The sequence below is a fragment of the Sceloporus undulatus genome, chromosome 6 (assembly GCF_019175285.1).
Source record: "Sceloporus undulatus isolate JIND9_A2432 ecotype Alabama chromosome 6, SceUnd_v1.1, whole genome shotgun sequence".
NCBI lineage: Eukaryota > Metazoa > Chordata > Lepidosauria > Squamata > Phrynosomatidae > Sceloporus > Sceloporus undulatus.
In genome coordinates, this window is record NC_056527.1 from 64420476 (window position 1) to 64436347 (window position 15872).

Sequence of the window (15872 nt, forward strand, 5' to 3'; positions counted from 1 at the left end):
CCCCTCTTCTTAGGGTGTCACTTGGTACTGTCCATATCCCCCGAGTGACGTCACTGTCACTTGAAGTCGCCCCAGGGCACGCCCTATTCTCCAGAAGCTTTTCAATTTTCACCATAGAGTTTCCCAAAGGAGGAGGGGAAGGAGAGGCTCACATCCGGCGGCGCAGGCGCATAAAACCTGGCCAGAGCGCCGAATCTCCAAAGCCGCGCCGCCTCATTCCATCCCTGAAGCCCCGCCTTCCTAGTTTCCGCCCTGGGGCGGAAGTGTGAGGCGCCTCTTAGGCCCCGCCCCGTTTCTGGTGTGGAAGGAGGCGGGGCTGGCGAGGTGACTGACTGAGCGGCGGCGGGCGAGAGAGAGAGAGAGAAAGAGCCCCGCCATCCTCTCCTGCTGGAGCAGAAGGAGGAAAGCGAGGCGGGAAGGCGGGCCTCCAGGGCCTCTTCTCGCACACAGCCTTCCTTCCTGGGGACGCGCTCCGTTGGCTGCTTCCAGAGCCGGCAAAGGGCGTGCCCTGGTGAGCCTGAAGGGAAGGGATGCAGGAACCTTGGCTCCGCTTTGACTGCCTTCGGGGAAAGTGTGTCTCGAGTGGTGGCTTCTCTCTCTCTCTCTCTTCCACTGGAAGGCCCCTTTCCTCTGTCCCCCTCTTTCCTCCTCCTCTTCCTCCTGGCGGCGCTCCAAGGGCTCCCTTCCCCAGGAAGAAGAAGGCACCCAAAGGAGAGCAGGGAGGAGGTTAGTTAGCTGAGAACAAAGGGGGACTCGGGGCCCGGTCGGTGTCCTTTTGTCTTTGGGGGAGTTCTAAGGTTGTCCTCTGCACTGCGGGAATAATCCGGTTTGAAGCCGCTTTAACTGCCCTGCTCAGGGAATGGCCCCATACAGACGCGCCACAATAAAGCTGCTTGGGTCACTTTGGAGGAATGCTGTTTAAATGATGCATGGGTCCTAAGAGTCTTAAGAACTGGATCCTGGCTTTGGCTTGTCTTCCAGCCCCTTAGATGGCAGCATCTAAACAGCATACCTCCAAAGTGACCCCGAGCTTTTATTTGGCCTTTCGGTACGGGCCAATATGTAGTTTATTGCGGCACAGAGCTCTCTCTAACTATTCTGTACTCAATTCTGCCTCATAGGTTCTGAGAGAGGATGCTAGCAGTAGCTTAAAAGGCCGCCTCTGAGAGAGAGATCTAATTTGGCATCTAAAGTGGAGACAGACGGGGTTCCTCTATCTTCTCCTTTCATTCTTTCAAATCCTGCTTTGTTTCGGCTGTTTCGCTCAAGCCAGAGCCATCCTGAAAGCAGAAGGTCTGGGAGCTAATGCAAGTCTTCCAAGTTTACGTGCATTTGAAAGATCTCTTGCCAAACTTCTTCCTGACAGACATTGAGAATGCCATTTCAAAATGTCAATATGGTTCTCTTATGATAAGGGAGTCAAGGACATTTCTAAAATGTCTTAGGTGCCCAAACAGACACGCAAAATAAAGTGCTGTTGGTCACTTTGGAGTATGCGGTTTAAATGATGACACGCATCTTAAAGGCCAGAAGCTGTGCCAAAGCTGCTCTACAGTCCTTAGTCCGGTGGGCTGGCTTGTGGTGTGGCTTCCAGCCTCTTAGGACACATGCATCATTTAAACAGCCTACCTCCAAAGTGACCAAAGCAGCTTTATTTTGGCTGTTTGTTGGACCCTTAAGTTAGTTAACTACAGTAGTTTTCATGATCTCCCCCCAAAAAAGTAACACATACTCAGAGCTAGGAGCGAGATACAGAGAGAGACGCTTCCTTCCTAACATTTAGACGCAGGCTTTCTGGGCAGAAACAAGTTTTAGGGGGACCAGTCTGAGAGGGGTGGGATGCTTCTTTCTGATATGACTGCTCTTTGAATATCAGAAGCATTTATCTTGTACGCAGGCATTTTCTTTTTATCAGTTTGTGACCATAAACATACAACTACATTTATATAATCATCTCATGTTAACCATGAGAGATAATTGAGTTTGAGCATAATGATTTCTCAGTATCTGCTAAATGATATTTCATAGTTGGTTCGACAGCAATACGTATCAGTCGCTTTGGAATCTTTTATTTGCATACTGTCTTTTACCGCATATAACTACCGTATTACATCAACTTTTAGGCGTGTACTTCTTGCTGCCCGTTCTCAAAGGCATGGGAAAATAAAGGCTCTTTGCATGTTGGCCTGCAGTTGAATGGAGATGTATCCTGATGCATGTTCAATGGAGATGAGGGAGTTGGAATCCCAATTACATCATATAGGCTACAGGTTCCCTAGCCCAGTTCTGGGGTTATATGGTAGTGAGTATGGCCTGTTACAGACTTGCAAAAATAACGCGCTTGGGGTCTCTTTGGAGGTATGCTGCTAAATGATGCATGCATCCTAAGAATCCAGAAGCTGCACCAAAGCTGCACTCCAGTGCTTAGGAATGGAGTGTGGCTTTTGGTGCCCTCCAGACTCTTAGAACCCATGCATCATTAAATAGCATACCTCCAAAGAGACCCCAAGCAGCTTTATTTTGGCAGTCTGTAACAGGCCTATGATATGCAAAAATGACCATTTTATGTCACTGTCTTCTGCATGTCAGATACTGGTCTTAGATCTGACTTTATGTTCTGTATAGTCCAGAGGGGATCTAAGAATGAACTGGTTTTGAGGATTTTTACAACCCTGCAGCGAACAAATGGATGTATTAATATGTGGTGTTCAGGTCGTTGAGATTCTCAATTTCCCAGCAGACAGGGTCCAACCTCCTGATTCTGGTTAGCTCCTCCTATTCACTCCTGTAGGCAGGGACAATACCAAAGACCAACCCCTGATAGGGAGGAGCTAGCCCCCCTGAGCCCAGTTCCTGCCACGCTCCAGCAGGTTGTGTCTCTCTCGAGCCAGCAAGGTTTTTCCTTTCTCCAAAGCGGTTTAGAGTTTTCTTGGCCTCCCTTCTTCTCCTCTCTCTGCCTTTCCCCCTTCTTTGGTGGTGGCTATGGCAGAGGACCCCAAGAGCACTGGCTAGGGTCATCCTTAGCTCGCTTCCCTAGCTAGAGGGTCTGCCAGCTCAACGGAAGGAGCGCTGCAAGGGAGACCCATGGGAGTGTGTGCTGTTGCTTGCAGCTTCTTCACACGGTCACTCCAGTCCTTTTCTTCTTCTCTCGTTTCTCTTGCTGCTGCTTGAAGCATGAAGAAGACTTAATATGGCAAGGGCTCCCAGGATTGAGAAAGTCTTGGCTTTGCCCTGACTCTCCCGCTCCTCCAAGCTGCCCCCCCTTTCATGGTGGGAGCACAGGAGATTTCTGCAAACAGCACTGTTTCCAGTATGTTGGTTATTATATAATTCCAGTGATCTGATTCTTTCCTCACTTTTTCTCACAGCCCTGGCATTCTTAATAAGGAGACTCAGATGAACTCTCTCATACATTAAAAGCATGTGTGGCAGAACTGCATTGACTAGTTTGGCCCTACGTAATTTGACAATAATGAGGAAAGGTCCTGCTTCAACAACAATGTATATAAGCCAGATTGTTCCATACAAGGACCAAAAGGAGCACTCTGTATGTAGATATCAATATATGTCAGCAAATATCAGGCTTCTTTGCCCTTCCTGCTGAATATGTTTGGAGATACCTCCTGCAGCCCTCTTATGAGTAGGAGGCATCTTTGAGTTCTCCTGATATGAAACAATCTTTCATCACAATTGTGGACAGGTATGGACAGCTATGTAGTACTTTGAGTGTTGGACTACAACTCTGGAGACCCAACACCTTGATAGGTTTACCTTAAGGATGCCATAGGTTGGAAACAACTTGAAGGCACACAACAACAACAATGGACAACTATGAAAGATTCCCAGTCTTTCTTTGCTCATAAACCATCAACGTATTGGATGAAGTACTGGAACTCTTGGGTTGGGGAAGCAAGTACATACATGTGCTTTTCCATAGGACAGTGTTCCATGTTATTGTTGGAGGCCTGTGATTTTAACTTTGCGAAGTGTTGGTGAGCTGTCTTTAGCTATGTGGGTACTGTATACAGATTCAGCCAAAGCACTGCCTGAAATTATGACTTGTTAATTAGTCACTACTTTTTCTAGAAAGAGAACATGTAGAAAGAGCTGTAGCTGGAAAAGACTTGGCCCAAAGCCATATTCTGACTTCATCTTTAAGCTGTCATTTGAAATAGCCACGGCCCTGTCAACAAGAATCATGAACCTCATTTCTCTACCTCTTCTACAGAGTCATAATAGAAATACCAGATATTCCTGGTGTTAAATAGCTGGCAGTCAGAAATCCTTTCTGATCTACTGCAAACTACCCAGAGATTTACCAGTAAATCAGTCTTCCTTTTGCCTGTCTGTTTTAGACAGTTGGTAGCAATGTAACTTCCTATCAGAGTTACGAGGTAAGGATGGAAGAATGATTTCTACAGTCATTTGCTAGTGATGTTAAATATACATTAAACAGAGTTTCTTAAACCTATCTGATGATTTGATACATGTTTCCTATTTACTCTCACCGTATGCTAATTTATACTGGGCCTTGGATGTTTGTGAAATAAAGTATTTTAATAAAATTAATAACTAAACTTTTCACTGTATCTGCTGCCATCAGCATGACAAAGTTGTTTTGATCTTATTACTTACTTACTAATTACTTACTAATTACTTGCTAATTAGCTTACTTGCTGTTCACCGCTATGATCTTTGGAATAGCGGTATATAAATAAAACAATTATTATTATTATTATTATTATTATTATTATTATGTGTAATCTGAATTTAGATTTCTTGTGGCAGCGCAGAGGCAAAGAATGCGTATAATACTATGATTTGCCTGGTAAATATATATTTTTTAATTTATACATATTAGTATCTGTCTTTCTCAGTACTTATGTGACTTTTAGACTGTTACGGACAATCCTGAGATTACCTATCTATCTGTAATCCTACTTGCAGCTTCTTAATTTTCTATTATTGTAGTCTGCCGGGTTTCATTAAGCTTCAAGACTATTGTCTGTATTTTGATCACAGCAACGATGTGTGATCAGGTTAATATGGCAAAGAATATAGACCTTGTAGCAAACAATGCTGCACTCTGGGTGCACCAAAGAATGGTGAGTTTTATGGAAACATAAAAATTTATAGTGCCCTAAATGGAGCATGATCTGATTTAGCATGTTTAAAACTTTTTGTTGTTCCAATAACTCGTAAACATTTGTGTTTCCAGTATGTTAGTTATTATAATTCCAGTACTTGGACATGGCTTTGGACATTTCTTCATCCCATCCCAAGCCTTGCCATCCTTACAGGGAATCTGTGTTCTTCTCTTGTAAATCTAAAACACATTGGTAGATCACATAGGCCTGTTACAGACTGCCAAAATAAAGCTGCTTCGGGTCTCTTTGGAGTTATGCTATTTAAATGATGCATGGGTCCTAAGAGTCTGGAGGTCGTGCCAAAGCCACACTCCATTCCTAAGCACTGGAGGGCAGCTTTGGTGCAGCTTCCGGATTCTTAGGATGCATGCATCATTGAAACAGCATACGTACCTCCAAAGAGACCCAAAGCAGCTTTATTTTGGCAGTCTGTAACAGGCATAGAATATTAACTGACGAGTCAGTGTAGTATCAACATTAAAGACTGACAAGGTTGTTAGTAAGGATGAAACCTTCAATAAAACATGTTCTCACACACATGTTTTAGCAATAAATCACCTGAAAAACAAGTATTTTAACAGCTAGAGCATTCTTAATCTGAGTTCTGTTTCAAGTCTTGCTGACAAAATTGGCAAGCTTCCTTAAGGATACATTAGCATCCATTCATGTTTACCAATGAATTTTATGAAATGGGTTTTTTTGTTTATGGGGTTTTTTTTACAAATAGATTTGTGTATATGTGTGGGAAAGTTAGACACTTACATTTTTCCAAGAGATTCCCCATTTTGGAGAAAAAAATCAGGCTCTTAATCACTGTGCACCAGGGTTCACTATAGCAAACAAAGTATAAAGAAAGACATCCAGAGCACATGTGCCAAGAAGTTTTTTCTTGGTGGAAGTTCTTGAGCATTTTTGGATGGACTTTGATTCATCACATCTTGACTGCAGGATAATTTATTGAAGAGTGGGATATAGATGATCATTTTTAAACAAATGAAGTAGCTCATAGGTTGTGAACTTTGAAGCATTAATAAAGAACCTGCCTGGATGAGGTATATTCCTGTCTCTGGTGGCAATATCTATTCCAGAATGCCAGGCAGTCTGCAGCTGTAGGATATGAAGGGGCCAGGCCTCTTTGGCCCAACAAGTGAGAACATAACAAGAAAGCTACTATAGGCACCTCTGGCTATGCTTTCTTTATTTCAACAGGCTTTTTTTGTAAAGGGGGTGAACGTTTAATAGTGTGTTGTACTGCTTATTATATTGCATTTTATTATTTTTAGTAGTATGTTTTACATTTTGCCTATATTTTTAAGTCTCCTTGGCCTGTTACAGACAGCCAAAATAAAGCTGCTTCGAGTCACAGTGGAGGTATGGTGTTTCAATGATGCATGCGTCCTAAGAGTCCAGAAGCCACACCAAAGCCACACTCCAGTCCTTAGGGCTGGAGCATGGCTTTGGTGCGACTTCTGGACTCTTAGGACGCATGCATCATTGAAACACCAAACCTCCACTGTGACTCGAAGCAGCTTTATTTTGGCTGTCTGTAACAAGCCTTTGACTCTCATTTTTGGGGAGAGATGCAAGATGATGGTGGTGGTGATAACAATGGTGATTCATACCAATTTGGACACTTTTCCAACAGGCATACAAAGCACAGTTCAATTCTTTATGGCTTGCAGGCATGCAAGGCTGAACCTTATTCTGTGCATTGTATTTTTTGTCTCAGTGCCTTTGAGTACCCCATTATGTGAAATAACTGATCAAAGTTAGAATCTTACAAGGCTTATGTACATTTCATCAGCTTTAATACTACAGATTGGTAGCATCCGTGGTCTGTGTCCAGCCCCTAGGCATGTCTAGTATTAAAGCTGATAAAATGTATATAAGCCAGTGATTCTATATTACTGAAATACTACATTTTCTTTAGCAATTATATTTTTTATGCAGTGTTTTTGTAGAAAAATCTTAATTTCAGGGTTCTGTTTTATTTTAATATACTTGGCTGATAAATAAAATATGGATTATTGAAACTGAAACATTATCTTCCATCTCCTGGAAGAAAATAAGTACTTTTAAAAGAAGTCTTTAGCAACATCTTGTATTTTATTTCAGACCACCCTGCATTATCAGTTCTGTTAATGATCTTTTAATTTGACATTTAGAATCACTTTTCTATGGAGGTTACAGCTAAGAAGCCATAAGATCAATAGATGGCAGAGCATGTAAAAATATACGCTAGCCCTCTAACAATTAGTTCTATCGATAGCAGTGTGTCCTCATTTATGAACTGTTCTTGCATTACATGACTCAGGTTGGATCATTTTACATGATTAGTAAGTGATCTCTTGGAGAGAGTTTGCTTCATTTTGGCTAGTTCTTCCACCAAGAGTAGGCAGAAGGCAGATTTGGGATCTACAAGTTGATGTTGGGAGGACTTCTAGTACATCTGCAAGGATTTGTAACTGCTGGTTAAAAATAACCATAAGTGGATTTTCCTCTTCTAAATTAGTCTATTGAAAAGAAGAAATGAAGCAGGGAAAGAACCAAGAGTGGTTGTTTTGTTTGGGGTAAAAGAATGCAAGCTTGGTTTTGATATTGAAAAGGGATTCCTGGTTTGAAGCATGTGTTCAGAAGTAGCATTCTGTTGTCTAATGCTTCCAGGTACAGTATATGTCTTTGGGCATTGCTTTGCATCTGGCAACAGTTGGTAGTCTTGGAAGTTTTAAACAAACAAAACAGATACCAGAAGACTGGAGTTAGCCCAACATTCTCTTGCACAATATGGCCTCATGTCCCCAAATGCCTTATACTGCAGAAGAAGCAGCTAGCTAAGAATACAGCATTGGCATTAATTATGGTACTCTATTGATGATGACAGTTCTTTCCATTACTTGCATTGGTAATGACTCCTTTAGATATATTCCTGTTAATCTTCATGGAGCAGCGGCTATACTGTATATGTTTTGAGGCTGTTCACACTTTCTGGGTCATAAATGTGGGTTTTAAACCTTACGAATAACACACCTAGATGGTCGCAGTTCACTAATCCAGACGTATTCACTTGTGTAAGGTAAGTATGACTCAACTAATCTTCTAAACAGTATTTTATCTTTTGTAACCACAGCACAGAAGTAAGTTGGTAATATGTTCAGCAAACTTTTTAAATGTTTAGCATTTACCAGTGTAAGCTGTGTCTTCATGAATTACTTTTAACTGCACACTGCCTATTCTTGCCGTAGCCAGGGTTTGTCCACATTGAAAGGATGGTGATCATTCATGTATCGGGATTATATACTTGATTTCTTTTTGGTCTGTGGGACAGTTTGTAAGGAAAAACCCTCAGATGACAGCATTGTATTCTGAAAAAGCACCCAAATGCCTATCATAGTGCCACTGTATTCTGCTTTGGTCAGGCCCCACCTGGAATATTGTGTCCAGTTCTAGGCACCACAATTCAAAAAGGACATTGAAAACTGGAGCATGTCCAAAGCAGGGCGATCAAAATGGTGAAGGGTCTGGAAACTATGCCCTATGAGGAACACCTTAGGGAGCTGGGGATATTTAGCCTGGAGAAGAGAAGGTTAAGAGGTGACATTATAGCCCTGTTTAAATACTTGAAGGAATGTCTTATTGAGGAGGAAGCAAGCTTGTTTTCTGCTGCTCCAGAGAATAGGACCCAGAACAATGGATGCAAGCTACAGGAAAAGAGATTCCACCTCAACATTAGGAGGAACTTCCTGACAGTAAGGGCTGTTTGACAGTGGAACACACTTCCTCTGAGAGTGATGGAGTCTTCCTCCTTGGAGGTCTTCAAACAGACTAGAGGATGGATGGCCATCTGTTGGGTATGCTTTGAGAGTTCCTGCATGGCAAGGGGTTGGACTGGATGGCCATTATGGTCTCTTCCAACTCTTATGATTCTGTGTGATGCCTGATAATAGACCTGGCTTTGCATACTTTGCTTGTTCTTTTAAATCATAGTTCTCTATCAAGTAAAGTTATATTCAGGCAAAATTGCATGCATGTTTTGTCTTATTTAGTTTTTTGTTCCATTTGCAAAGGGCTAAGGAAATATTTAAGGCAAAAAACCTTTCAATTTGAACACTTACTCGGCTGCCTCTTTGATTTGTGAGATACTGTCAGTCTTGCCCATTCATTTCTGTACAATATTATTTATAGGGACTATAAATTTGGTGTCCCAAAACAAAGTCTCAGATTCTCAGACAGTTAAATCCTCTGGTCAGCATTACTTCAGTTCTACCAAAAGTACACAGCTGACAGCATTTTTCAAGTCAGTTTTTTTATCGTGTCATTTATTGTTATGCTTAGTTCTAATTTCTATGTTTGTTATTGAGTTGCATTCCCTAATTATATCTTCTGAGATTGGGGAGCTTTTAAAAACTCAAAGTTTTAAACATTTGCAATACTTAGATGCCGGTGGTTTGAAAATATCACTTACAAATGGCTGTGCACATCAGTTCATACAAATGCTTCAAATTGTTGATTTGTCATCAATAATTCAGTAACCATTATGTACTTATTCAAAGGTCTTTTGTGAGGTGAGCATTCCAAATGAGCAGGAAACATGTAACCAGGCAAGTGTGTAAAAACATTAGTAATTTTATGTCCTGCATGGCCCTTGTGCCCCTTTAATTAATACCTATCTCCCTATTAAAGGCTCACGATGGCTCTCAATTTGAAATAAAACAAAATCCAGATAAAACATTTGATATTGCACTTGTTAAAAACAATCATATTAAAAACATTAATTTGAAACAGTGTTTAAAAGGCAGTTAAAATATTATAATACAGTAGAGATAAAAAAACAAATAACATCTGTCCACAGCATACAGTTAAGATATAAAGCCCTGTGTAGACAGAAAAGCTTTGCCTCAAGGCAGAAAGAGAGCAGAGCAGAGGCCACCCTAGCTTTCTGTGCAAGGGAATCCCACTGTCTGAGAGCAGCCACCCAAAAAGCTCTGTCACACGTCCCTACCAAATGAGCAAATGTTGGTGGTAGTAAGTGAAAGCCCTTCCCAAGGATACTAACTCAGGCAGACTCATATTGAAAGATAGGTCCAAAACACATTGCAGAAATAATCCAGTTTGAGACTGCTTTGACTCTGTACTGTGGAATCCCAGGAATTGTAGTTTATTATGGCGCCAGAGCTCTTTGACAGTGAAGGTCAAATGTCTCACAAAACTACAGTTCCCAGAATTCCATAGCATTGAGCCAGGCAGTTAAAGTGGTCTCAAACTGGATTATTTCTGCAGTGTGTTTTGGACCATAGTCTTTCAGATAATCTGGATTCAAGCAGTGTGGGGTTTCATACATCATAACAAACACTTCAGATTGCACCTGGAAGCTAACTGGTAGCTAATGAAAATGTTTCAACAGGGGAGGTATCTATAACCCTGTAACCAGCCCCAGTCAGCATTTTGAGCTGCAGCAATTTCCAAACAGTTTCCAAAGGCATCCTGAGATAGAGTGCAACCAGCGTCATCAACCCACTTAAAACAATGACCTCTTAAAAACATCTTCCATACTTTCATATGTTCTTCATTTTATTGAGGTATATTAATAAACAACCTGCCTAATAAATTTTAACTACTTAACTTTATTTCTTGACCGATTTGATGCCTGAAAGTTTTAATTAAAACAACAGGTTTCTAATTGAGCTATATACTTTATAAACAATTTTTATAGCCAAAATACATAGTGTAGATCTGAGTTTGAGTGCTGTCTTTTTCAATAAATAGGTAGCTATGTGTCTTGTTGCCTCTTAATTTATGGTAACCTCATGAATTTCGTAGGGTTTCCTTAGGCAAGCAATACTGAAAGGTGGTTTTGCCAGTTCTTTTCTCTGAAATATAGCCTACAGCATCTGGTATTGTTGGTGGTATCCCATCCAAGTACTAACCAAAGCTGACCCTTCTTAGTTTCCAAGTTCAGATGGGATCTGGTATTTTTAGGGTGCTAAGGTATGATGTCCCAATCCCTGTCTAAACCAGGGATGAAAATGTTGCAGTTCTCTAGATGTTGAACTACCTCTCTCAGGACTCCTTGCTGTTTCCACTTCTGGACAACTGGAACTTGGGGTCCAGTGACATTTGGAGGCTTCCATGATTCCCTCCCCAATTTAAACCTTAATGTGTGTCAGCAGAGGGCTGATAGTCTTTAATCCTCTACCCCAATTGTTCCTACCCTACATTTTGAATAGGGAAGAAAAAATGGTGTCATTCCTTTCAGTGGATTTTGCAGGATCAGTTGAAGGGATCAGCTTCTAGCCTGGATCAGGATCACAACTAGGGGAGAATGTTGAAAGCCCCCTGCCACCGCCCTGCATAAGGGATCCTGATGCATATTGGTCTCCCTGCACTATCATTTGCAGAGGGAAGAACCTACTCAAGCTTTTAAGGTTACAAAGACTTTGGACTTTACAGGCTTCTCTAAACTGTTCTCAATTCAATAGTCTGGACTACAGGTGCCATTCTGTGTACCAATGTTTGTGAGCAAATGTTTAGAGTTTCTGATTATGATGGTGCAAAAAAGAATCAGCTTTCCTGTTATGGGAAGAGGTGTATTTAATTAGTGGACTCTATTTACAACATTTGTTATTTTAGAGGGAATATAACCTAAGTTTTATTTTAGCGCCAGTGTTTATGAAAAGGAATAACTGATAATTATATTACCTCTAAAACCAGAGAGCCAGTGTGGTGTAGTGATTTGGGTGTTGGCCCATGACCCTGGAGACCAGGGTTTGATTTCCTGCTCAGCCATGGAAACCCATTGGATGACTTTGAGTGAGCCCCAGAAAGCCCCGGGACAGGTTAGTCTTAGAGTTGCCATAAGTCAGAAATGACTTGAAGGCATACAACATTGGACCAACAGACTAGATCTAGTAAAAGTGATGGAGTATAGAGAGAACAGGAATGCAGAGAGTTCTGCCAAATTGGGACCAATAAGGGTAGTCATTGAAAGCCTACCTGTACTGGGGAATGTCCTAAAGTCAGCAGTCTGTAACTGTATGCCTATCAACAAACACCCCCCTCCCGTACAAGTACACATTCCTTGGATCTCTGAATGACAGTTGCTGCCTCTGTATTGCTGCTGTATATGCATTGTAATAGATCTTGCATGAATCCAGCAGTGAGTGCTTCACAGGGGATGAAGCTCTGTGTGGGTATGCAGATAACAAGATATTGCAAGCAAAACGAGAGTTACAAGATATGGGCAGTGGAGAAAAATGTTTAGAGCATGTTTGAGTTAGGCTTAAGAAGAGGAAACAGAACTTCATTTTGTACTGAAGAGAGTTCTTTCTGTAGACTGCCAGCTTCTTGATTTGAAGCTGAACAAGATACAGAAGTCATCTCCTCAAGGACAAACAGGTTGAAATCAACAGAACAAAAGAAGCCAGGAATGATAATTGGTGGTGCTTTAAATCTGCTAGTACATCTGCAGGTGAAGGTATTACCCTAAATGTGTGTGGCTTGTAGAGCCTCCACTGACAGCTGCAATATAGCTTTAATTAATTTGGAGAATTTTTAGTTTGGGTTTGCTAAAAACATAGAAGAATGGAGCACCAGCTATTCCAGTAGTTATTGATAGTGACTCTAGGCATGGGGAACTATATGAAAGTTTATTACAAGGAATATAAAAGAATACTCATATTAGAGTAACTCACACAGCATACAGAACTAATGGAATATAGAAAAGTGAAAGGGAACAGAGGAGTTTGAGTGTTGGATGAGGGGATATATCTACAGAACTACAGAAATCTGGAAAGCAGAAGTGTCTTAAACCATGAAACTTTAGTAGCTTTTGAAGTAAAGCCAATAAATTTATGATCAGAACCAGGGCCAAACTCATTATTCCCTGCAAACAAAAGTCTACTCTAGAGATAGTAAGACTCAGAAAAATTCAGTGAACATGCAAGACTTTTCCCCACACCCAGAAAAATGGGTTAAAATTGATTTGTTGAATACAGTGGGCCCTTGGTATCAGCCAGGGTTTGGTTTCAGGACCTGCAATGAATACCAAAATCTGTTAATGCTCAAGTCTCATTAAATATAAATGTAAATATAAAGTAAAATGGTGTCCCTTATATAAAATGGCAAAATCAAGTTTTGCTTTTTGAAATGTATATGGTTTTTAAATGTGTCAAGCCCTGGATGCTTGAATCCATGGATACAAAAAATCCATGGATATGGAGGGCTTATTATATTTTATTTTAGACTGATAAATGTCTAAGTGTTTAACACTGTACTGCCCCTTCTAAACATTGTGTAAGAGAAAGACTTTTATGTAAGGCTGTGTACAGTATTAGGTCATTACAATTCTTGGTCTTGGTTTCCTGATCTCAGCTCTTTTATAGGAATGAGCATACTACATCTGCTGACAGTATGGGGAATTAGTATAGACAAAACAATTTTCTCCTTTTTACTAATGATAGTTTCTTCTGTTTTTATGGGGGGCTGCCAGCTCCTCAAGCTGGAAAAAAAAAGTTCTGTACATTTCAAGACCATAAAGCTGTGTGTGTGGCATGTTCTGTTATTATATTCTGAACAAAGTGTACTTTTAATACACTGGACCTGTTAGTTGTATGAAAAACAAGAGATTCTGTGCAGTTCAGTCCATATAGCTCCATTTGTAACTCTCTCTCTCTCTCTCTCTCTCTATATATATATATATATATATATATATATATATTTGCCTTTACATTCTGAATAAAGTTTACTTTTTAGTATATTGGACATAGTAATTGTATGCCAAATGCATTTATGGTGCATTTTATGTTGGTAAAATAACAAATTGAATTACAACCTGTAAAGGAAGGTAGTATTGCATTTTTATTTTTATTTTCCTAAAGAATTCCAGAGGGGGGGATAAGAGTGGTTTTTTTCCTTTACTTCAATTTTTTAAAAAGATTTACATTTGTAGTCCTTTATGCCAGCGTTTGTGTATATTCATTGACTTGAACACAGCATAAACAATAGGCATGTTTATACTTTATGTCCGTTGAATCTCTTAATTTCCTTACTAATGTAAAAAATTTCTTCCAGGTTTTCCTTTGTGTAAAATATCTGCAACGCAAGAATGGCAGCAAATAAACCCAAAAGTCAAAATTCTTTGGCTCTGCACAAAGTAATCATGGTAGGCAGTGGGGGTGTAGGAAAATCTGCATTAACTCTGCAATTCATGTATGATGAGGTAAGCGTTTAGCTTTTACCATGTATAATATAAGATATATTCTCAAACTGTTTTGGATCTAGCACTTGAACTTACTGATTTTTATCCTGTTATGTTGTGTCTACATATAATGGTAACTGAAATTCAAGTAAAGGATGTCCTTCCCTTACGCGGGGGATCTGTTCCGCCCCCGCGCGCCCCCCCCCCCCCCACATAAGGCAAATATTGCTTATGCTCGATCTCCATTGAAAACAGTTGGGCTTGTGCATGCAGCGCAGTGTATGCGCCACTAGTGCACATACCATTGCCTGTTCCATCGCACGTTTTTCAGCATAAGCTGAAAACTGCATATAGCATGCTCACATATGATGCGGGCGCACTGAATAGGCCATGAATGTTGATCTTTCCGTTGGGATTTTTAAATATTATACTGCATTATTTGAGCAGTTGCCTTATTGTTTATGGTAGGGTTTTTATTTTTTATGGCAACAGTTCGACACTAAAGAATGGTTTTTCTTACTTACAAAATTGAGAGCCAAAGATACAGTGAAGGGGAGAGGAAAGACACAGTATTGTCCCTAACTGACTGTAAACATGTGTAAGGACCCATGAGATCACTAATAGTTTTTCAGTAAGTAAGCTTTTATTATGTTTTCTTAGTAATTTTGAATTGAAGTAATTTAGTTCGGTAAATTAATCTAAGAGATCTAACAATAATAAACCCAACTGAGGCATATTGTATTTGTGTTAAAGCTGAGCATAGTAGACAAAAATAACTAACACATAAAAAATTAGAAAGTAGAACACAAAATAATATGATTTTAGATAACTTGCTATTACTACTTTTGTGTTAATTTTTATACCTTATAGTCCTTTGAATATATAGTAACGTGGCCTAATTTATTTCAATAAAGTTTAAGAGGTAACTTTCAAGCTATTACACTATTCCATGTTGTCTGGGAAATGTTCCAGACTGCCTAATTAACAAATATTTATTAAGGAGTTGCTGAGATGGGTGAAACAGAGAACCATTTTAATAACTTGAACATCTGAATATAGAGACTACACTACACATATTATAACACTATTAACACCCCAGCCTCATGAGGGCTCTTTTGGTCTGTTTGTCATATCTGCTTTCTGGTTTCAGCATCACACTTCATTTCATAAACCCCTTCCACCATTCATATGGTTATCTATTCACCTTGGCTTTATGCAACACCTTTGTTCCTCAGTGGCCATACTGTAGTTAAAACTCAAAAGATATAGCCATATTAATCTGTAGAATCAGTATATAGAGAGATCTTGTAGAACCTTTGAGACTAGCTGACAAAAAAGTTGGCAGCATGAGCTTTCATAGACAAAAGTCTACTTCCTCAGTGGCATCAGAGATAGTTAAAACTGAATTTGTCTCCTCATCACCATATCCACAAAGTTTACATTTCTATTGCTATTCACACATCAACCAACACATTCATAGCTTATTATTATTATTATTATTATTATTATTATTATTATTATTATTATTATTA

The 15872-nt window shown here is 40.0% G+C and overlaps 1 protein-coding gene across 2 annotated transcripts in view; it reads left to right on the forward strand.

The window, feature by feature from the left end:
• The first annotated feature begins 379 nt into the window (after positions 1 to 379).
• The window catches only part of RALA (RAS like proto-oncogene A), a 25938-nt gene continuing 10445 nt past the window's right edge, over positions 380 to 15872 (forward strand). Inside the window, exons 1-2 of one of the 2 annotated variants that reach the window (XM_042474528.1) lie at positions 380 to 511; positions 14214 to 14361. In XM_042474528.1, coding sequence (XP_042330462.1) covers positions 14248 to 14361 — 114 coding nt within the window. In that variant the 5' untranslated portion in view covers positions 380 to 511; positions 14214 to 14247. Of the gene's footprint in view, positions 512 to 1271; positions 1294 to 14213; positions 14362 to 15872 lie in introns of those variants that run through there. The other variant, XM_042474529.1, reaches the window with a different exon arrangement.